The sequence below is a fragment of the Gadus macrocephalus genome, chromosome 10, assembly GCF_031168955.1.
Source record: "Gadus macrocephalus chromosome 10, ASM3116895v1".
In the NCBI taxonomy this organism is placed as follows: Eukaryota; Metazoa; Chordata; class Actinopteri; order Gadiformes; family Gadidae; genus Gadus; species Gadus macrocephalus.
Window position 1 is genome coordinate 5,148,137 of NC_082391.1, and position 23,162 is coordinate 5,171,298.

At 49.2% G+C, this 23,162-nt stretch overlaps 1 protein-coding gene across 1 annotated transcript in view; it reads left to right on the top strand.

Annotated features, from left to right (window-relative positions):
* Positions 1–23,162, top strand: part of pigg (phosphatidylinositol glycan anchor biosynthesis class G) — a 56,020-nt gene that overhangs the window by 23,156 nt on the left and 9,702 nt on the right. The window contains exons 9-11 of the mRNA XM_060062199.1: positions 8,654–9,129; positions 10,449–10,640; positions 18,086–18,401. Coding sequence (XP_059918182.1) covers positions 8,654–9,129; positions 10,449–10,640; positions 18,086–18,401 — 984 coding nt within the window. The remainder of the gene's footprint in view (positions 1–8,653; positions 9,130–10,448; positions 10,641–18,085; positions 18,402–23,162) is intronic.

Sequence of the window (23,162 nt, forward strand, 5' to 3'; positions counted from 1 at the left end):
TTTAGTCCGACTGTTAAACAAGGCTATTGTTGCTCCGCTCAGCGTGGACGGATGTGAATACGGCCAGCCGTCTGAAAAGCAGGCTCTATCCATCGCCGCACATGGGACGTTAATGTCTCCTGACGGTATGGATCGATCGACCCGTTAACTCCCGTATGCCTCCCTCAAACTGTACGGCCGTTTGGTATGCAGCCGGCGAGGCTGGCTGAGTGCATACGGCTCTGGAGTACAGCCACAGAGAGCGCTCGATGCACGCATCAGAGGTGCTTGCGTCACTCTCCTTCCAGCGTGGGGAGATGCGGTGGTGATGATATTTAAACTGCGCTTATCCTCCATTTGGGTTCAATATGATGGAAAGCCGGCGGGCGCACCGACGTCAGCACCAGCTTGAGGCCACTTGACATTTAACAGAGAAAGCTACCTAAGAGAAAAGGAGTGACACCGGTTCAATATCATCCTCGCTCAGAGGATTGCAGTCTATGTATAACATCCACAAGCCCAGATGCCTGTGTGATGTTGGTTATTCTGGTTATGCATTCTATTCACATCCAACGGTAGCACTCTGCTGAGGGTAGAAAGCAACTCCACTTGTTGCACTATTGACGATGTGTTTAAAATGATGATGCCGTATCTGTTAATCAATGTTCATAGCGTCAGCTGGGCCTCAGCTTCCTACCCTTCGTAATGGACCTGTGATAATGATGTTGCTCTACTACTGTACTCGGGGGGGGGGGGGGGGGGGGGGGTGAACTCCCATTCATTACGTTGTTGTGTTGCTAGATCCCCTTGTGTTTTAAATTGATGAGGTGAAACACTTTTCACATCTTAAAGCATAGTTTTATTGGCAACGCTGGAATGAAACGAGAGGTTGTTGGATCAGTCTTTGTCTTTTATGATGAGGACGATATGCATCTTGCATGTTACTTTATTTGTTCAAACATTCCATATCGAGGCAATTGTAAGTGAGAAAGCACTTAGCTTATTTTCAATCAAGTTCATCATATGTTGACATGAGCAAAACCAAAAATAAAAACGAAAGGTCTCTCAGTCTGTCTCTGTCTCTCTATCTGTCTCCATCTCTCTCTCTCTGTCTGTCTGTCTGTCTGTCTGTCTGTCTGTCTGTCTGTCTGTCTGTGTCTCTCTCTCTCTCTCTCTCTCTCTCTCTCTCTCTCTGTCTCTCTCTCTGTTTGTCCCCATCTCTCTCGCTCTTTCTGTCTCCATCTCCCTCTATCTGTCTCCATCGCTCTCTATCTGTCTCCATCTCTCTCCCTGTCTCTCTCCCTCTATCTGTCTCCATCTCCCTCTATCTGTCTCCATCTCCCTCTATCTGTCTCCATCTCCCTCTATCTGTCTCCATCTCTCTCTCTGTCTCTGTCTTTCTATCTGTCTCCATCTCTCTCTATCTGTCTCCATCTCTCTCTCTGTCTCTGTCTCTGTCTCTCTATCTGTCTCCATCTCCCTCTATCTGTCTCCATCTCTCTCTATCTGTCTCCATCTCCCTCTATCTGTCTCCGTCTCTCTCTCTGTCTCTCTATCTGTCTCCATCTCTCTCTATCTGTCTCCATCTCTCTCTCTGTCTCTCTATCTGTCTCCATCTCTCTCTATCTCTCTATCTGTCTCCATCTCTATCTGTCTGCATCACTCTCTCTGTCTCTCTATCTGTCTCCATCTCTCTCTATCTGTCTCCATCTCTCTCTCTGTCTCTCTATCTGTCTCCATCTCTCTGTCTCTGTCTCTCTATCTGTCTCCATCTCTGTCTCTGTCTCTCTATCTGTCTCCATCTCCCTCTATCTGTCTCCATCTCTCTCTCTGTCTCTCTATCTGTCTCCATCTCTCTCTATTTCGTGGAGTGTTGGTTCTGCTGAGTAAGCAGGATCGCAGCCATCTGTCCTCTCTGTACACTTTGCCAGAATTCATTACTTATATATTTGTTTTATGTTGTGTTTTCTTGCATTAGTTTTACAGCTCTGTGTGATTACATTGAGGAATGTGCGATATACTGTACGCATCTGGTTATTGCTATCGCTGTAAAAGGCCCCAAATAGTCTGGAATTGTTATGACTCACCGGACCATGTAGTTGAGTGACGGGGGATATTTTATGTGCAGTTGTTCTCCCTCAAGACAGAAAGACATGTCAAGTGTATCTAATTCTTCATGAGGTGAGGATAAAACGTGGACATTGTAGTAGGTTTATCACTTAACCTTCCCTGTGAGTGTATGATATATCAAAACCCTTTTGGCAGGAATATCTGGGCCATCCACCTGTGAATATCTACCAAAACATGTTTTGGTCAATAAAACAGTTTTCACTGGTTTTAAAATCTATAAAGTTCTCAGGAATGATCCTAGGTTATGCCTTTGTGGAAACTGAAATAAGAAATTGAATAATCTTTTTAAGTTCCTTCTCTTGTTTTAACTATTCAAATTTCCACCGTTTTTGGGGTAAAAACTGAATTCGTCAATACGTTTCCAGAACAATGGAAGCTTCCCACAAAGGAGGATGCACTGCAGATGTGAGGCGCGGGCTGGCCCTGGGGACGTTCTTGTTTGTGTATATGTGCGTGGGTGCGTGAGCATATTCATGTTCTTGAGAGTTTGCAACGCCCCCAAAAACACAACAAGATTAAAGAGTCTTGAATGGGGCTTTCCAAAGTTCACTCCAGTCACAAGACAGAGCAGATGAGAAATATGTTTGTATTTCATTGTTTCTTTTCTCCTTGTTCCAGGGGAAACATGATGCTATTGCAAAAAAGTTACATTGCATTACATGAGTTGCATTAAGCCTGGATGGCTCATATTTTTTTTTTGCAAGTTGGGCATCTAGGTTTTTTTCTATAAGTCACATCTTTACATAAATGGCCCTATTTCAGAGCATTGTTTTCAGAGGCACTGCATTTCGGTTATTTAAAAAAAATCTGTTTGAGCATTAAAAATGAGAAGATAGTATCAAGGACCTGCTCCACAAAGTGTGTGTGTGTGTGTGTGTGGCTTTGTGTCAGTATGTTTCAGTTCGATGTGTGTCGGTGCAAGTGTGTTTCAGTGTGTGCATGTGTGGCGTGTTTGTGCGTGTGTCTGTGTTTCAGTTTGTGTGTCAGTGTTTACTATGCGTGTGTCGGTGTCAGTCTGTCTCAGTGTGGGTGAGTCGTGTCGGTGTGTCTCAGTGTGTATGTTTGTGTGTCAGTGTGTTTCATTGCGTGTGTCAGTGTGTTCAGAGTGTGTGGTTGTGTGTGGGTCGTTGTCGGTGTGTCTCAGGGTGTGTGCGCGTCAGAGTAGGTGTGTTTCAGTGTGTATGTGGCGGTGTCATTGTGTGTATGTATGTGTGTGTGTGTGTGTGTGTACGTGCGTCGGTGTCAGTGTGTGTATTTGTGTGTGTGTGTGTGTATACGTGCGTCTGTGTCATTGTGTGTGTGTCGTGTCAGTGTGTGTGTGTGTGTGTACGTGCGTCTGTGTCAGTGTGTGTGTGTGTGTGTGTATACGTGCGTCTGTGTCATTGTGTGTGTGTCGTGTCAGTGTGTGTGTGTGTGTGTGTACGTGCGTCGGTGTCAGTGTGTGTATGTGTGTATGTGTGTGTGTGTGTGTGTGTACGTGCGTCGGTGTCAGTGTGTGTGTGTGTGTGTGTGTGTGTGTGTGTGTGTGTGTGTGTGTGTGTGTGTACGTGCGTCGGTGTCAGTGTGTGTGTGTGTGTGTGTGTGTGTGTGTGTGTGTGTGTGTGTGTGTGTGTGTGTGTGTGTGTGTGTGTGTGTGTGTGTGTGGAGAGCCAGTGATTTCCGAGGCCCATGGGGGTGTGTCGGGGCGTGCTGCTGGCCGGCGCTCAGTTGAAGCGCGTAACGAGGAGAGGGCCCCCAGCAGGGCCTTAAGGCTGCAGATCTGTCATCCGTCCTCAGCACTCTTGGTTTGAGTCAAGCCCTAGTGAGGTGCTCAATAATATACCGCAGTTATTATAATGCCTCTCTGAAGCGGCCTCCCTGTGGAGACTGAGAGCTCTGTTCTATCTGATTACGCACGGTGTCCCATCATGACCAGACCGTCCACGATGGAGCGTGGCAGCAGCTCAGACCGATTAACAATAGCTGTAATAAATACACGTGAATGATGAGTTACAGCGTATAGAATGAATGCGGCAACATTCAGATTTGCAGTACAGTGAAGGTGCACTACCGGGTACCAGCACAGGAATCGTTTCACCAGCGCTGTTGTTACGATGACAGCTGCTGTGAAATAGTTTGCTTTAATGGCTTCAAAATGCTTTTTCCTGACATAGTGTCTCCTTCTAAACTACATGTCTACAATGTGCTCTGTATCGGAAGGAAATGATTGGATAGTGCCGCTTGACATTGCTCAAAGGGCTTATCAAACAAACAAACAATAAGGACATTTATTCAAAACACAACATAGAAAATCACACACAAGACAAAATAAAATCGAGTGAAACTTGTAGGCTTCTCCTTCTGGAAGCATAGCCAAGGCTGTGGTATCGCTGGTTTGGCACCCCGTCCTCCCAGTGAAGTATCCTGCTGTCGCACGCGCAACGTGGCACTACGCGACACGACGTCGACTAAAGGTCTTTATATCGGAGACTCTACTGAAGCGGTGCTGGAGAAACGGGCAAATCATCTCACAGTCAAATGAAGCACAACACAACAATGAACTTCGTCTTTCAAGAACTTTCTTCGTTCCCTCAGTTTAACAACGTTAGAACAATTTGAACGCCTCTGGGGCTCTGGAAGAGGTGGGAATCTCATTGCCGTGCTTTGAGACAACATGAAACATCATTGCGAGTTGTTTGCCGCTTCTTCAATATGGTGTGTTTCAGTAAGTAATACCGGGTGTTACGATGCGGCCTGATTTGGAGGGATGTCACGTGGAATGCGATCGTGTGCGCTCCTTGTCCCTGTCTGCCCCGGTTCGGTGACGCATCAACAAACGCCGCTGAGGAACAACACGTCGTTTTAGAGGAGCGCTTCAGTGCCAAGGCCTCCATGTGAATAAGTGGAACCCCTGCATGTTTGTGTCGGGCGATCTGCATGCGCCGCCGGATCGGTGTATAATATGACAGGGAGACGGGCTGACACGCAGGAAGTGCCATTTCGCTTTCAAGGTGTTGTCATCCTGGGAGCCGGGAGCCTTGAGATGTGGGGGCCGCGTTGTGGGGAGACTGCATGATGGGCAGGGCCCCTGGTTCAGCAGGAGACGACGAGGGGGGGGGGGGGCCTCCTCTGGGCCTCCTCTGGGCCATGACATGTTTTAGCTGAAATATGGTTAGAAAATAAATAAGTAAATACTAACAGCTTGCAAGACATCCATTTTTTTTGTCAGTAATAGGGTGTGTGGGTGTGTGGGTGTGTATGTGTGCGCATGCATAATCAGACCTTGTGTCTCTGCTGTCTGGTTTAACCCTGAGATGAGAACCCCAATTTTTTTAAATGGGCAACAGAGGATGTGCGAGAGAGAGTCTTTTAGAGTGACACCGGTATCAAATACTTCCTAGATAATGATAATATATGGTAAATGTATTCAACCTAGAAGCAATGGTTTTTTTTGGAGTTCCCGTTCAATGAACCAAGGAGAATTGGCCACACGAAATCGTCAATAAATATAAATATCGGGATATGTGTTGAGGCAAAAGGTGTGGCCGTTTTCTTCTCTTACTAGGCATGTAGCAGCTTAGCTTTCTTAACATCTTATGGGGCAGGCCGAAAAATCAATACATTCTATAAATTATTATTTGTATTATTATTATTATTCTAGTATGCATTTCTTCATACAATTTGCGAAACCAAGAAATGAAATTGAAGTAGTATATTCTGAATTATACATCCTTTGAATGACATAAGGTCAATGTTTTGGTTTAATATCTGCAACGTGTCTCTGTCACAAAGCATAACTTAAATGACGTCATATAGTTTAGTAAATAGTTGAATATAGAATAGTTTACCATGGGTTGGTTTAACTTCTACAATGTTGCACCGCGAAGGTAAATTAGAAAGCTGACGGGGAATGCCTTTGAACACAGTGTCCAAATGTAATTTTTAATTTTGTACCCTTCCCTAAAGTGCTTACATTATTACTTACTCTACCTCTGAATTTTATTGAATACTATATGAAACACATTAACTGAACAGAAAGGAATCGGTTATAATGAACAAAATGAGCTGCCGTTATCTGTGATGGTGTAAGTATGAGTCAACCAAGCAGTTTTAAGTTTAGCTTAATTTTTCCGGAGTGCAATTGTAACCCAGAATCCAGCCCACGGCAGTGGCAGGTTTTAAAGATGAACTGAACTGAAATAATCAACATCGATAACGTGTTAGTTATGACCATTATAAAGAAAATGACACTAAAATAAATAAATAAAAATCAATATAGCGTTTTTTTAGCAACAAAAGAAAAAGCGTCTGTTAGTATTAGAGCGCCGATGAAGTCACTGGCATGGTCCATGGACTGTGGACCTATTAAAGAACATGGTTTATTATCTGCCTAATAACATGGTGAGGCCTAAAAAAAAAAATTGTTTGGTTCCGGTTTCCGAATTATTATTATTTATTTTTTTTGATGCAAACTATAATTACGTTTTTGTACAGCTCCTCTTCATTCTATGCAAGGATGAGCGCATTTTCTCGTTTTTAAATGAAAACAACCTACCTATCATTCGCTGCCGCTGGAAAAAATAAAATAAATTCCCTACCTACCCATGACCTCAACTGACAACCAACAGGAACCAAACTTTTTTTTTTTTTAGGCCTTATGAAAGGACCTGAAAGGCATGTTAGATGCACTTCGGGAGATACACCCGCGGATGAGCATAGATGCGAGGCGGATTCACAAGTGTCATATTTACTTTAGGTGGATGTTGGAGGTTTACTTTCTGTTGGATGTTGATGGATATTGCACAGATGGATATTGCACAGATACATCTTACTATGAAACTACTTCTTCGAGTTTAACGCCCTCTGCAACAGCAATCGGCTAGTCGGCGTACATCAGGCTGAGTAGAAAGGGACATTTGTGGAACTTCTGTTTACAGACCCGCCGTGGTTTAATTAGCAGCTTGGAAACATAGATCTGTGCTATCGTCAGAGTAATAGTATATACACTTTATGGTCGGAGTGCTCGCTTGCGGAGATTGTCATGACAGGGGGTATCGGAGGGTGAGTCAGTTTTAAGGCTGCCAGCCATGTATTAAGGGCTGGTTTCCTATTCAAAGGTAACCTGTGGAAATGTATAATTACCCCAGCTGCCTTGGCCCTATATAATTCATTACTGCTGCCAGGTTGTTGTTGTGGTTGTTTGCTTTTCCGTAGCCATTTCAGCGAGCCTCAGAGCCTGACTCATTACCTGTTATGGCTGCTAGAGCCACAGAGTAGGAGTAGGTTACCATGCCAGTGACGTAGGGGATTGTTGAAATCCAACATGGCGGCGCCCTGTAATATTTTCACCGTACAATTCCCTTTTAGCAAGTTCAGCCATTTTTAGTTACTGTACCAATGAGAAGGCAGATACATCTGTTATATCAACTAAACTTCAAATTTCAGTTCAGTTCATCTTTAAAGGTCAACTCTAATTGAGGTCTAAGTGAAATGCAATGAAGTCTCCTGTTCGCACCGTGTGGAGATGGATTGGAGTTGTGCTAAACTCTGATATTTTTATCTCACCGCTTATTTCATCTCTGGTTCCAAAATGACACCTTTACTCAGATCTATTTTTTCAAGTAATCACCAGAAGCTGATTTTGCAAGACTCCTTGATTGCAAAAAATCCTTGATTTGTTCCTCGTTAATTAATATAAATTCCCATTCTAATAAATGTAATATTTCGTCCCTGCGTGAGCAGTTACTACTCTTGTATGTCCCTGATATTGAGAAATGATATCCAATCATCAAGATTATTACAACCCATGACGACAACACCTCAAATAATAAGCTCCTCCCCCTCATGTTCCTCCATGATTGGCCAACCTACACTTTGAAATACATCACATGTCATGATCACATGTCATGACCACCATTCTTACTGCTTTCCTCAGAAAAGTCTCACCTGAGGGATTTGATCACTTGTATAGGATTTCATCACCATAAACCATCATTACCCACTTTATTACATAACCTACCTCTAGATTGTGGAGGAGTCAAAACAGGCCCAGTAGCACACTGGTCACCAGGCTTTAGGACCCCACTGGATGGGGTTGAATCCCGCATTGTGTCACTGCTGGGGCATTAGTTGTCACCACACCACTTTAATATTTCATTTGAAGGGACTCTACGAGTGCGACAAGTTGAGACATAACTTTTATGGTCTTGCTACTCCACATTCTCTTTTTTCATACTTATGGATATGGATATGAAGGTCAGCCTTGTCTTTCTTTTAACACTTAGATGCGCTTTAACCTTTAGATGGCAGCAAACTCACAAATTATGTGTCCAGTATAGTTACCCTTTAAAACTACAACAAAGCAGAAAGGGCTTAATTTGGGCCATGTACAAAACACACAAGCAAGGCCTTTTGAAACCTTTGGATGGCAGCAGACTTATAAATGAAGTGCATTGTGTAGTTACCCTTTAAGAAGACAACAACGCAGGCGATGGCATAATTTGCTGTGTGTCCGGAGGAGGCTCGGACCCTAATTGAGATGACCCTTGGCTCCCCTTCCTCCCAGAGCGGCGGCGGCAGTGGCGGCGGCGGCGGCAGTGGGTGGTCCCTCTCGGAGCTGGACATCCTGCTGCTGGCGGGCACGGTGGGCCACACCCTGAGCCTGGCGGCCAGCAGCTTCGTGGAGGAGGAGCACCAGACCTGGTACTTCCTGCTCAACACGCTCTGCCTCGCCGTGTTCCAAGACGTCTGCCGCAAGTACTTCAGGGAGCAGCGGCGGCCCGGCGGCATCGGGGAGAACCGGGATCACCAGGAGGTCGAGGAGGAGGAGGAGGAGGAGGAGGAGGAGCGCTTCTTTCTGTCGCCGAAGGGCCGGCGCCCGTCCGATCCCTCTCAGCCGGGCGGGGACCCCCGGTCCCGGGAGAAATGGCTGGCCCTGGCCACCCCCCCGCTCACCCTGGCCTGCTGCCGGCTGCTGCGCACCCTGAACCAGACGGGGGTGCAGTGGGCCCACCTCCCCGACATGGGCCACTGGCTTAACAGGTGCGTACTCCGCGCGGCGTTTGCGGCCCGAGGGCACTGTGTCGCACGACGCATCGCAGTAGAACCCAGGGCAACCCCCTAGAACCTTCTGCTCCGTCATAGAGAGTGTTTTCGCCGCAGCTCTTATCGTAGATCTTTCCTCTGCGTTTAATTTGCAATATTTTTTAAATATTCTTTTTATTCGACACATTTCTGATGATTGTCATCCTTTTGTTTTTACAATAACAGCTTGTGTCCTTTTGTGTTGGCCTAGCCTCACAGATGGATGCTTTAGAGTCTGCTGAAGCCTTCGTCAGTGAATCATGGAGTCATCTCTGCCGTTTCTTCACCAGAGAATGAAACCAGGGCGCTGCCTTCATTTGTAAAGGAGAATCCCTGAGATGATCAGTGATCAACCAACATACCCTACAAACCATCTTTAGCCCCTATTACTAGTTAACTACTAAGTTATTAGTAGTTATTACCCCTCCGACCACCCCGTGGCACCGGCAAGGCAGAGAGTGCTTCAACCCTGTTAGTATTCTGTCAGCATGTTGAGAAATTGTATATTCTTTAACATGTGTGTCATGGGGGGATAAAATGTAGACAACCCACCTCGACCGCACCGCCCCTTAGCACTTCACAGCTTCCTGCCCATCGCTCACCTCACAGGGTCGAAGTATCATCCCTCGCTTCCAGCTATCAGTGCTCCATGCAGAACCAGAGCGTGCGGGTTCGAGCAAACACTCCAAACACAGAGACACCTGCCTGTCTGATAGCAGCTTCTCTTTCTGACTTCAACGCGGTGTAATTTCAAACCATTTACACGCCGACTCAGTTAAGGATTTAACTCGCGTCTCTTTAAGTTCTTCGTCTCTGTGGGGGGTTTGTTGTACTTTTGCTGCAGGATATGGCTGACATTGTTTGACCTTGGCTAACTTTTCCCCCTTTCATTTGGGCACCAATAAAGAGTTTACTTTCACTCTGCCCTAAAACACACACTTGACACAGATTTGATTTGTGCAGTTTGTTCGAAGGTGTTTCTGGCCCTCCTTCATTTAATGTGATTGTTATGTCATTCATAACACCTTAAATAATTCAACGTTATCCACTACAACAAAGACCATCCCACACTCGGACACATTCCTACACTCACCTACAAACACACACACAAAAACACGCACAAAAACACACACACACAAAAACAAACACAAAAACACAAACACACACACACACACAAAAAAAAACCCACACACCCAGTCACACACACACACGCAACAACATGTAAGACATTGCTGTGCCCAGCGCTTCACCCTGTAATATTGATGCTTTGTTTGCAGCTCGGAGCACCGGGCGGTGCTGTCTCTGCTGGCCGCCCTCTCCCTGGTCCTCGTCTACCTCCTGATTCAGCGCCGCTGCTCCTGGGTCTCCAGGATAGCCCTGGCCCTCGGCCTGGTGGGGGTGTACAGCTACCGGGCCGCGGTTGGCAACGTCTGGTTCCCCTGGCAACACGGCAGCCAAAGTGTTTCCAAGTAAGTTGGGGGGCACGTCCACCGTGGCGCGAGACACCTCTACACCTCTATACCTTAGTCTACACCCCTACACCTCTACACCTCCACCCCTACACCTCTATAACTCTGCACCTCTTAACCTGCTGCTCTGTTTTTCACACGCCTATATATAGTAGGGGTGTCAGCAATCATCGATTCGGAGATGCATCGCAATGCGGGGCATGCACGATTCAGCATCGATGCGGCAACGTGCCATAATCGATTATGTCGCTGTTTATTTCCGGGCCTCGAGTGGACAATAGAGTTGTGAAGTACATGCTAAGCGGCGGCGCTAGCTAGCTAACAACAACAACACTAGCCTGATTTCCACCGGGGACGTAAGCGCCGCGGAACGGCTGCGCCGCGGCGCTACCATTCCGTAGCACTTCTATTTTTGACGCGAGCCGTTGCTGCACCGCGTCAATTTCAACAGAGCAGATCGAGCCGGGCAGGAAGTGAAAAAGTAAAATTCATAGAGCATCCGGTCAATTTTCTAAATAAAACACAGTACTCAGCTCATGTAGCCTTTCAGAACTTCACATCAACATAACGTTATGACCGGTGGCACCAGGTCAGCAGTCAATCAATCAAAGGGTCTAAGAGGGTCGGCAACATGGACGACGAGAGACCGATTGTCGAAGTGGAGCAACATAAAATAATTTATGAAATATATCATCCTTTTTATAAGGACAATGTCAGAAAGGACAAAGCCTGGCATTTAATTGCAGTAGGTTTGGGAGTGAATGGTGAAAAAATTTGGCTTATTGTGTGCAGTAGAATTTTGATGCATCGCAATGCATCGTAGAATCGAATCGAATCGTTACCTGGTGAATTGTAATCAAATCATGAGGGCAGTGCCAATGCACACCCCTAGTATATAGCCCTCAATAACACTCCCCCAGTACATGGTTTTGAGTGTACTATTCAGTATAACGGTGTAGCAATCTGCGCTCGGAAAGTTGGATTCACAAACAGTGCGAGACAAAGCATTGTTTTATGGGGATGTGTGTGCGATGAAAGTTAACGAGACGCGGGGGCCCTTTGGTAGTCGGCCATATGGCGGGCATTAAGAGGGCCCCGGAGTCTGGAGGGATGTGCACATCATCGACAAAGCCCGGCCCGCGCAACGCTCCCTGCGTTTGGGCCTGAAGTGGCTCCAGTCCCCATGCGATCACTTCACTGCGTGCTGCGTTTTGCAATCAGGTGTTATTATATTCCCCCCGCCGCAGCCCGTGGACGGGGCCGGTGGAGAGGTACTGCAGCTGGCTCCGACCGCTGTCCAGAAATAATGAGTTTGCCGCGCGGCGTGCTCCTGGTGAGCTTCTCTTTGTGTTGCTTTTCCTTTTTTTCCTGGTGACCCCTCGCCTCCTCATCATCCGGCAGCGGGCTTGTCCTGTCCTGACCCCCTCTGCCCCCCCGCCCTCATTAAAACACACCACCTATCAACTATCAACCCGTCAGACGCAATACGCACCCGCGCATAGTCACAATCTCAAACACACACACACAGACATTCTCTCACACACACACACACACACACACACAATCTCTCACACACACACACACACACACACACACACTTACACACTTACACACTTACACACTCACACACACACACCCCTACCTCAGGAGCCACAGAGAGAGCATGTCAATGTCTGTTTTCTCTTCAAGGGAGTGATTGACAGTCTTTACCATGGGTGTATAATAAGAAGGGGGGGGGGGGGGGGGGTGTTTGGGGGGATGACCCTGATCGCTTGTTCGCGTGACCTTCTGTCCACTACATGAATTATCCATTCGGACATTAATCCATTCATCCTCATGTACCCATAGCACAGCATTTTATGGACCTCAGTGAGCTGGATGGTGGAATAATCCGGCGTTCCTTTGGGATGATGTTGGTCTCTGTGTGAACACATGTGTATGCATGTGTGTGAGGCGTGTGCAAGGCGTTGTGCCGAGGTGTTGAACTTGTTTATCCTCAGTCTCTGGTGCCACAGGGAATGGTAACCAAAGCCGAGGTCGTCCTCAGTGAAGGGTTGTGTGAACACAGCCAGAGGGTGTGTTCTGAGGTCTGCAGGCAACGCCTGCTGGCTGTGGTGAGGGCAGCCCGTACTGGTGGTCTACGGACATGTCTGGTTCTCTCTGGTCCCTTCGGTCCTGTCTGGTTCTCTGAGGTCTCTCTGAGGTCTCTCTGGTTCTCTCTGGTTGTCTTTGGTTCTCTCAGGTCCTCTCTGGTTCTCTCTGTTCCTCTCTGGTTCTCTCTGGTTCTCTCAGGTCTCTCTAGTTCTCTCTGGTCCTGTCTGGTCCTGTCTGTTTCTCTCTGGTCTCTCTGGTTCTCTCTGTTTCTCTCTGGTCCTTTCTGGTTCTCTATGGTTCTCTATGGTTCTCTCTGGTTCTCTATGGTTCTCTCCGGTGTTCCGGTTCTCTGAGGTCTCTCTGGTCCTCTCTGGTCCTCTCTGGTCCTCTCTGGTCCTGTCTGGTTCTCTGAGGTCTCTAGTCCTCTCTGGTCCTGTCTGGTTCTCTGAGGTCTCTAGTCCTCTCTGGTCCTCTCTGGTCCTGTCTGGTTCTCTCTGGTTTTCTCTGTTTAAAGCCCGCTGCCAGACTGTGGTAGTCTTGGGAACATAACTCCCGAATGTACAGCGGAACGATGCTCTCAGTTAAATTAACAAGGTCCCCTAAAACGAGAGAAGACAGAGCTGAACTTGTACCTTTGGTCTGGTGGATTTACATCAGTTAAAACAAGCCCTGGTGGCACTGATGCTCATTATCAGTCCTCAGGATTAATTAATCGATGATCATGGTTGGCATGTGTTGCGTAACACAGGTGTTACAGGGACTACTGCCACGAGAAAGGGTGAGATCTGTCTGATGTTGGCGGGAACACGTGTCAACGCTTTCACCTTCGGTGGTTGTGACGAAGATTGGGGGCATTATGAAGCATTTGTCCTGCATCACTCTGCGAGATCAGCTCGACACGACGTGGAACGGTGTACCCAGAGGACACACGAAATCCTGGCGATATCTGTGACTGTTGTCTCCATCGCTCTCTCCCCGTCTCCCCTTCTCCGTCTGAAACAAAGCTTTGGATGTACCACTTGCTACACAATCAGATTAGTCACTCAACACATTTTGCGTGGCCTCGGTTTTCTGTTTTTGTGCCGGCACATTTTTTCCCTGAATATCACCAGCAGGTTTTCAAACTGGTGGCATTCTCATCCCCCTGACTGACAGGTTTCCTGAGAACCCGCCTCCCGCTCACATCAAACATGACCGCTTTCTCCTTGTATCTCCACACAGAGGGAGGCGGTTTGTGGGACTGCCACCTCGTTTAGAGATGTCTGTGCTCACAAACCCTCTTCATAAAGGGGAAATGGAAAGGAAGGCAACTACCTTCAAAGTACCTACTGAACCCTCTCCTAAACCTCCACACACACACACACACACGCGCGCGCGCGCACACACACACACACGCACAGGGGGCTCAGGAGGTAGTGTCGAGGTGTCCCTGAGCAAGACGCCTCACCCTAACTGCTCCCGAGGAGCTGGCTGTCGCCCTGCGTGGCAGACTCTCCCCTCGGCACGTCTGTGTATGAGTGAATGTTGGGCAATATTGTAAAGCGCTTTGAGTGGCCACTGGTTTGAAAAGCGCAGTATAAATGCAGTCCAGGAACTATTTACCATTTTCTCACACACACACACACACACACACACACACACACACACACACACACACACACACACACACACACACACACACACACACACACACACACACACATGCAATCCCACACACATACGTTTTGCTTAACCATGAGCCAACCACATGTGTTATCCATAGTTTATTCTAGGCCTAGGGCCCTCCTCCCAGGTCCAGCCTATCATGAGCTTTGTTAATTAAATAAACCCGGCACCCTGTGACACGCTGTGTGTTAACAGGGAGACTACAGCGTGGCATTGTTGTGCAGCGGCTGTAATGAGCCTCGTTCACACGAGGCCCTTGTTTTTTAATTATTTGTATTTTTTTATTATTATCCGTGCCCCCGTAATCACGCAGCAGCTATCTGAGATGATACTCTCGTTTAGTCAGGAGGAGGAGGGAGGGGGAGGAGGAGGGGGGGGGGGGGGAGGACGAGGAGGGAGTGGACGGGATGGGAGGGAGGGAGTGAGGGAGGGGGGGAGGAGGAGGAGGAGGAGGAGGGAGGGAGGGAGGGAGGGAACAGGAGGGGGGGAGGGGTGAGGAGGAGGAGGAGGGAGGGAGGGAACAGGAGGGGGGGAGGGACTGAGGGGTGAGGAGGAGGAGGAGGAGGGAGGGAGGGAGGGTGGGAGGAGAAGGAGGGAGGGAGGGAGGGAGGGAGTGAGTGAGGGGAAGGAGGGGAGGAGGAGGGAGGGAGGGAGGGAGGGAGTGAGGGGGAGGAGGGGAGGAGGAGGGAGGGAGTGGGTAAGGGGGAGGACGGGGAGGCTCAGCACAGCTGAGCTCCCAGAGACGACGATCGTGCCAAGAAGACGCAGCCCGGCTCCAGCAGCGGTGGAGGGGGGGGGGGGGGCGGGGCGGTGGGGGGGCTCAGCTCGTTACATAATTAGACAGACGCCTTTTGTCTGGGCTCCATTGTGATGGGGGTCTCCAGAGACCACCAGTGGCATTTCGTCGGTGGAGACATTTCCACGGTAACGGGCGGGCCGGTGGGTTTGCAGAGAGCCGGTGACTGTAGGCTCGGCTGTCGGCCTCTCCTTCAGTCGGTTCTTCATCCGAGCACCCACCCTAAACCCCTCCCCCCAACCACCCATCTACACCCCCACCCCCCCATCGATAACGTCTCCCCACCTCGTCGTTTGACGGGGAGAGATGTGCGATCTTTACCTGCTTTCACTTAGTCATTCAGGGTAGAGTAGCAGATGCCTGTTTCCAAGGTAACCTGTTGGTGGAATCCAGCAATCGGTTCCACTGGTTTTGACAGGCTATCATTTTCTGCCGCCGCCGATAGAACTGCGAACACGGGGCACGTATAGACGCTGATTAATTCAGCCTCAGGCTTTCGAGCACAGGGAACGTGGTCCTCACGCACGATCCACCAGGCCAAGACACAGCCCGCCTTCACATTGTGGTCGTCGTCATCATCCGGGCCGGCATGTGGCTGAGGGAGGTAGAGCAGGTTGGCTGCTAACCAGAAGGTTGGGGGTTCGATCCCCGGCTCCTCCTAGCCGGGGAACGAATGTCGAGGTGTCCCTGAGCAACGCCTCACCCCGACTGCTCCTGACGAGCTGGCTGTCGTCCTGCGTGGTTGACACGGCCGTCGGCGTGTGAATGTGTGAATGTTGGGCAACATTGTAAAGCACTTTGAGTGGCCGCCAGTTAGAAAAGCGCTCTAGATATGTCGCCCATTTATCATTGATCTATTGTTTCCATTCGTCGGTGGTTGATGGGAGTTATTTTTGATCGGTGTAATACTTTGCGGCCGTCCTTCCAGACGTCGGAGGTGACGGCTGCCACCCTGAGCTTATCCGCTCCTGAATGTAAATCCAATTTTCGCAATATCACATCTCGTCCGCCGTGCAGCCAGCCCAGACTACAAAACCGACACAACGATCGTCACTAAACTGTGAGCTTAGCACCGGGAAAGCGCTGGGGTCGAGGAATAAAACATGATGATGGCGGCGGTGGTGAGGGCATGTTTAATATGGAAGACGCCGAGGACCGCGCCGACATTATGCTTATTAGCGCGTTGCTCCGCGGGCGCTCCATAATAGAGGGATGGTTTATCTCCTCCGGCAGCAGCTTCCTCAGTAATCTCCGCCACTCTCCCGTGGCCGGGCTTTTGTTGTGTTGTTTGTTTTTGTACCTGTACCGGAGCGCCGCGAAAACAAAAAGGGGCCTTCATCTCTGGCGCCGCACTCAGCGCCATCTGCTTCACTTTGTGTGTCTGGATATATTGACTGCGGATCAAGTTCCCAGGCGGCGAGCGTTTGAACCCCTCGGTCGGTCGGCGGGCGCGGCGACGCCGGCCGCGGGCCGCGGCGTTCTGTTCAGCGCCGGCCCGCCCTGGAACAGGACGCTCGCTGCGTCTGTTACGGGTGGATTTAATTGCCTTTGTAATTGCCTGCAGTTTTTCTTTTAAAGGTTTAATTTGAGACTTTTGTTACCTATTAATTATTGATGGCTTTTGAAATGGATTCTGGAGGCATAAGCCTTAGAAATGCAAATACTTCTTTTGGAGCCTTGCCCGGCCCCGGGCTGTCTGAATGAGGATCCATTTCTTTTGGTCAAGAGAGTACTTTAGGCCTTTTTTTTTACCCCAGTAAAGGATCTTAGCGGGCCGCTGTGATGTGGCTAACCGCTTTAAAGTTGGCTTTCAGTATGATTGAAGACGCCAGGGGCTCGGGCAGGGGTGGGGGGAACGGCCATTGGGGATTAAAGCGATGTTTGGCGCAAAGACGTCGTCTACATTCCGTTGATGGTTCTAGACCCGTTCCTGATTGGAGGAGAGGTTGTCAATCAAAGATATTGTGTCCGTGATTGGCGTCTTATTTAATTTAATTTATTGTAGACTGGCAAAATGTTCTGCCTCTAAGGGGAGAAGGCTATAATTAATACGACTAGAGATTACATAACTTGATATTATGCAGAAACGTGGTTGATCTCGTTATCAGAATGTGACGTACATAACTGTAGGGGTTTAATCATTTTCCGAATCCACTGGACCATTTCTTTAAATGTTTAATCAGGTACTACTATTGTATTCTCGTTAATTAAAAACATTTACAAAAACACCAGCGCAGATGGCTATCACTGTCCATTGAGGCTGTGATCTGGATCCTTATCTCAACCGTGTGAGTTTTGGCTTAGAACGCGCTCCAATGTCGTTGGATGATTCACGTCCACACAGTTTGATTTGCATCGCCCTTTGTCACAATTACATTCACAGAAGGGGCTTCACGGGACCACTGCCCTGAACTGAGATTCTGCTGTCGGGGGGAGACAGCAGTTCAGGAGGTAGAGCGGGGTTGACTGGTAACTGAAAGGTTGCTAGTTTGGTCCCCAGTGTGGAGGTGTCCCTGAGCATGGCGCCTCACCCTGACGAGCTGGCTGTCGCCCTGCGTGGTTGACTCCGCCGTCGGTGTGTGAATCTGTGCATGAATGGTTGTAAGTCGCTTTGGATAAAATCGTCAGCAAAATCCCTTAAAAATGTAAATCGAAACCCCTTAAACCGCGCAGGCCTTAAAGGGTATTTGAGGTACTTTTGCTTGCTTACTGTATTATGCATCGTTTCTGTGATTCGACCGCGGCCTCTGAACCGCGCGACCTGTGTGTGTGTGTGTGTGTGTGTGTGTGTGTGTGTGTGTGTGTGTGTGTGTGTGTGTGTGTGTGTGTGTGTGTGTGTGTGTGTGTGTGACTTTCTAACGCGCTCTCTTCACTGCCTTTCCTCCGGCAGGGGCACAGTGGAGGCGCGCTTCGTATACGTCTTCGTGCTGGGCATCCTGTTCTCGGGCAGCAAGGACCTCCTGCGCTCCCAGATCGCCGCCGCCGCCGCCGCCGCCCCGCTGAAGCGCCGGGGCTTGTGGGAGATCTACAGCGGGCTGGTGCTGCTGGTGGCGCTACTGTTCCGGGCCCACAACCTGCCAGTGCTGTGCTGCTGCCTGCTGGTGCAGAGCCTCATGGCGCGCTTCATCTGGAGGAAGCTGCACTACGACGCCGCGCAGACCACCATCATGCACTACTGGTTCGGACAGGCCTTCTTCTACTTCCAGGTGAGGGTCAGACCACCGTCATGCGCTACTGGTTCGGACAGGCCTTCTTCTACTTCCAGGTGAGGGTCAGACCACCGTCATGCACTGCTGGTTCGGACAGGCCTTCTTCTACTTCCAGGTGAGGGTCAGACCACCGTCATGCACTGCTGGTTTCGGACAGGCCTTCTTCCCCCCCAGGTGAGGTGGTCGCATTTCGGTGACATTCAGGGCGTTTAGCAGATGCTTCTATCCAAAGCGACTTACAATAAGTACATTTGTGAGAAGAACGAGAAAACAACAATACATCGCTTTGTACAGTTAGGATGTGCATAGAAACAAGTGCCAAGCACTAACAATCGCTACGTTAAACTATTCCCCGTATACAACAGAGATGGCAAGGATAAGACGCTACACGATGCCAAGCACTACTTTTAAGCACCAGGACGTACAACGTACACTAAGTGCGTGAGAGGAGTCTGGCAGGGTAAGGTGGGAGGCTGTTCAGAGTCCAGGTGAACTCTGAACAGGTGAGTCTTGAGTCCTTTGTTGAAGCTGGTGAGCGACTCTGCGGCCCTGACGTCGTTCCACCACTGCCGTGCCGAAACAGCGAAGAGCTGTTACTTTCACCTCCTCCTGAGCTAATAGGTTTGTTTATACAGCCCCCCTTCAAACACGGGGCCGCTCTCAGCACTCTTAGAAAGGGAGGAAGAATATTTTCAATGGATTAACGTCACAGTTGTTGACCTGCGTCGGTATGCGTCAGTGTTCAAAGTGTTTCTTCAGATGGCTATTCACTGCAACTTGTAAAAGCGTTGAAATAGACGATATTACCTCGGACATTGTGAGGCACAGGTATTTCGCCCTGAGAGAGCTCTGCAGATGATTACTTTCTGCAGAACAACTGCAAGAACATTAGACAGTTGTATTGGTCTCCCGTCGCTGTGTTCTCCCTAGCGATGGAACGTGGAACATTTCTGCTGGTCTCTGTTCTCATAGAAACGGGATTGACTCTCTAATTGCGCAACAGCCCCTCCGCGCTCTCAGACTTCTGAAGAGCCTTTCGGTGTTCCCAGAAATTCCAATGTACTTAATCACTCTCGACAAGCCTCTCCTCCCGAACCAACAGCAGCCCAGGCTATAAAGCCCAGACGGGAACACACACAACACAATCGTACACACGGACGAGCGCATACACACGTGCACACACGTGCACACACTCACATTCAGACACACTCGCATTCAGACTCTCTCTCACACACACACACACACACACACACACACACACACACACACACACACACACACACACACACACACACACACACACACACACACACTCAGACACACACACACACACACACATTCAGACACACACACACACACACTCATTCAGACACACACGCACACTCATTCAGACACACACACACTCCCACTCAGATTCAGTCAGACCTACACACACACACACACCACAGACTCAGCCCAGCAAATGGCACACTTTACCGGTGCTTTGCCTTCACCGCGGTGCCTCCATCTCTCATCTCCCGCCGTCTGAATAATAAATAATCTCTGATAGGTGACGGGACCTCCGGCGCGTCTTCAAAACAAAACAAACAGGAAGGCACTACAAAGCCGGCGCTGAACGGCATCATTAGACAAGAGAGGGGCGGTGTGTGTGTGTGTGTGTGTGTCCCCCCCAGGGCCGCCGTGGGGCCCCCGACACAGCGCTCTGAGGGGCGTGTTCACCTGGTGGAACCGCCCCGCCACACCCGGGGAGATGACACGCTCTCCCGGGGATTGATCTGTGATAGATGTCAACGGCTCCTTGATCCGCTACAGAGCTCTGCGCCGCACTAAAGAGACGCGACCCAACGGGGCACTAGGACTGGCTCAGGGGTTGCCAGGGTTTGCGCTGAGTTCATAAGGGGTGAACTGTGTGCGCACGCACACAGACACGCACACACAGACACACACTCTTGCAGCACTCCAGCTGCTGTTCAACCCACTTCTGCCTGCCTTTAGTCACACAGGGACACATGGACACGCACACGTACACACACACACACACACGTACACGTACACGTACACACACACACACACACACACACACACACACACACACACACACACACACACACACACACACACACACACACACATACTAACACACACACACAAAAACGTATGCACTCTCACACAGCCATTAGGGTTAAAGGCAATTTTGTGGAAATCTTAAATTACCTGGAGAAACAGCAGGTGGTTCATTCCTCAACTGCACCTGGCTCGGTGTCCCTGAGCAAGCCACCTCAGGTAAGGACAGCAGCACATAGGCCCTCCAATCGCCATTTGATTCAATCAAATACCGAGGACTGATGGATTTGACCACAGCATCACAGGGTGGGCTGTGGTCAGTTTAAACAGAGGCTACTCCCTGTTTGTCAGCAACAATCAGCAGAGTTGTTCTTACTGGGAAACTGATTAATAAAGTAATCCTCCAACAATATTGAACGGGAGTGATCTTAAGTGCTGAAGGCATTCTGTGTAAAGGGCATCCAGAGATACTTTAAACCTGTGTGCTCATAAAAGATATGAAGGCTCTACCCAAACTAATTGCTATGGTGATATTATTAGATCCCACCTCCCAGAAAACAACTTCAATCCCATAACTCTCTCTCTCTGGCTCTCCATCTCTCGCTCTCTCAATCTCCTGCTGTGTCTCTCTCCCTCTCTGTGTCAGCCTGTCTGCCAATCTCCTGCTCGGTCCCTCTCAATCTCTGTCTGTCTGTCTGTCTGTCTGTCTGTCTGTCTGTCTGTCTGTCTGTCTGTCTGTCTGTCTGTCTGTCTGTCTGTCTGTCTGTCTGTCTGTCTGTCTGTCTGTCTGTCTGTCTGTCTGTCTGTCTGTCTGTCTGTCTGTCTGTCTGTCTGTCTGTCTGTCTGTCTGTCTGTCTGTCTGTCTGTCTGTCTGTCTGTCTGTCTGTCTGTCTGTCTGTCTGTCTGTCTGTCTGTCTGTCTGTCTGTCTGTCTGTCTGTCTGTCTGTCTGTCTGTCTGTCTGTCTGTCTGTCTGTCTGTCTGTCTGTCTGTCTGTCTGTCTGTCTGTCTGTCTGTCTGTCTGTCTGTCTGTCTGTCTGTCTGTCTGTCTGTCTGTCTGTCTGTCTGTCTGTCTGTCTGTCTGTCTGTCTGTCTGTCTGTCTGTCTGTCTGTCTGTCTGTCTGTCTGTCTGTCTGTCTGTCTGTCTGTCTGTCTGTCTGTCTGTCTGTCTGTCTGTCTGTCTGTCTGTCTGTCTGTCTGTCTGTCTGTCTGTCTGTCTGTCTGTCTGTCTGTCTGTCTGTCTGTCTGTCTGTCTGTCTGTCTGTCTGTCTGTCTGTCTGTCTGTCTGTCTGTCTGTCTGTCTGTCTGTCTGTCTGTCTGTCTGTCTGTCTGTCTGTCTGTCTGTCTGTCTGTCTGTCTGTCTGTCTGTCTGTCTGTCTGTCTGTCTGTCTGTCTGTCTGTCTGTCTGTCTGTCTGTCTGTCTGTCTGTCTGTCTGTCTGTCTGTCTGTCTGTCTGTCTGTCTGTCTGTCTGTCTGTCTGTCTGTCTGTCTGTCTGTCTGTCTGTCTGTCTGTCTGTCTGTCTGTCTGTCTGTCTGTCTGTCTGTCTGTCTGTCTGTCTGTCTGTCTGTCTGTCTGTCTGTCTGTCTGTCTGTCTGTCTGTCTGTCTGTCTGTCTGTCTGTCTGTCTGTCTGTCTGTCTGTCTGTCTGTCTGTCTGTCTGTCTGTCTGTCTGTCTGTCTGTCTGTCTGTCTGTCTGTCTGTCTGTCTGTCTGTCTGTCTGTCTGTCTGTCTGTCTGTCTGTCTGTCTGTCTGTCTGTCTGTCTGTCTGTCTGTCTGTCTGTCTGTCTGTCTGTCTGTCTGTCTGTCTGTCTGTCTGTCTGTCTGTCTGTCTGTCTGTCTGTCTGTCTGTCTGTCTGTCTGTCTGTCTGTCTGTCTGTCTGTCTGTCTGTCTGTCTGTCTGTCTGTCTGTCTGTCTGTCTGTCTGTCTGTCTGTCTGTCTGTCTGTCTGTCTGTCTGTCTGTCTGTCTGTCTGTCTGTCTGTCTGTCTGTCTGTCTGTCTGTCTGTCTGTCTGTCTGTCTGTCTGTCTGTCTGTCTGTCTGTCTGTCTGTCTGTCTGTCTGTCTGTCTGTCTGTCTGTCTGTCTGTCTGTCTGTCTGTCTGTCTGTCTGTCTGTCTGTCTGTCTGTCTGTCTGTCTGTCTGTCTGTCTGTCTGTCTGTCTGTCTGTCTGTCTGTCTGTCTGTCTGTCTGTCTGTCTGTCTGTCTGTCTGTCTGTCTGTCTGTCTGTCTGTCTGTCTGTCTGTCTGTCTGTCTGTCTGTCTGTCTGTCTGTCTGTCTGTCTGTCTGTCTGTCTGTCTGTCTGTCTGTCTAATTTCTAATGAAGGCGAGCATCCCTTCCATATCACATGCCCTCATCACTCACGGGTCATTAAGGCTGTATCAGAACTGGGAATAAACCACCATCAAACATTTTCCATCGGTGGCATCTGGGCGCGTAATTAGAGACCACTTGAGTAATTGCAGCAGCTAGCGGCTATGTCTCTGATGCCTGGCTGTACACCAGCGCTGGGCGACCCGCTGTAAGCCCCCCGCCCGGCTCTTGGGAGGGGATTACGGGGCGGCATGTGGCTCAGGAGGCAGAGCGGGTTTGCTTGGTAACCTGAAGGCGGCTGGTCCGATCTCCGGCTCCTCCTAGCGGAGTGTCGAGGTTTCCCTGAGCAAGGCACCTCGCCTTGACTGATCCTGACGTGTTACCTGT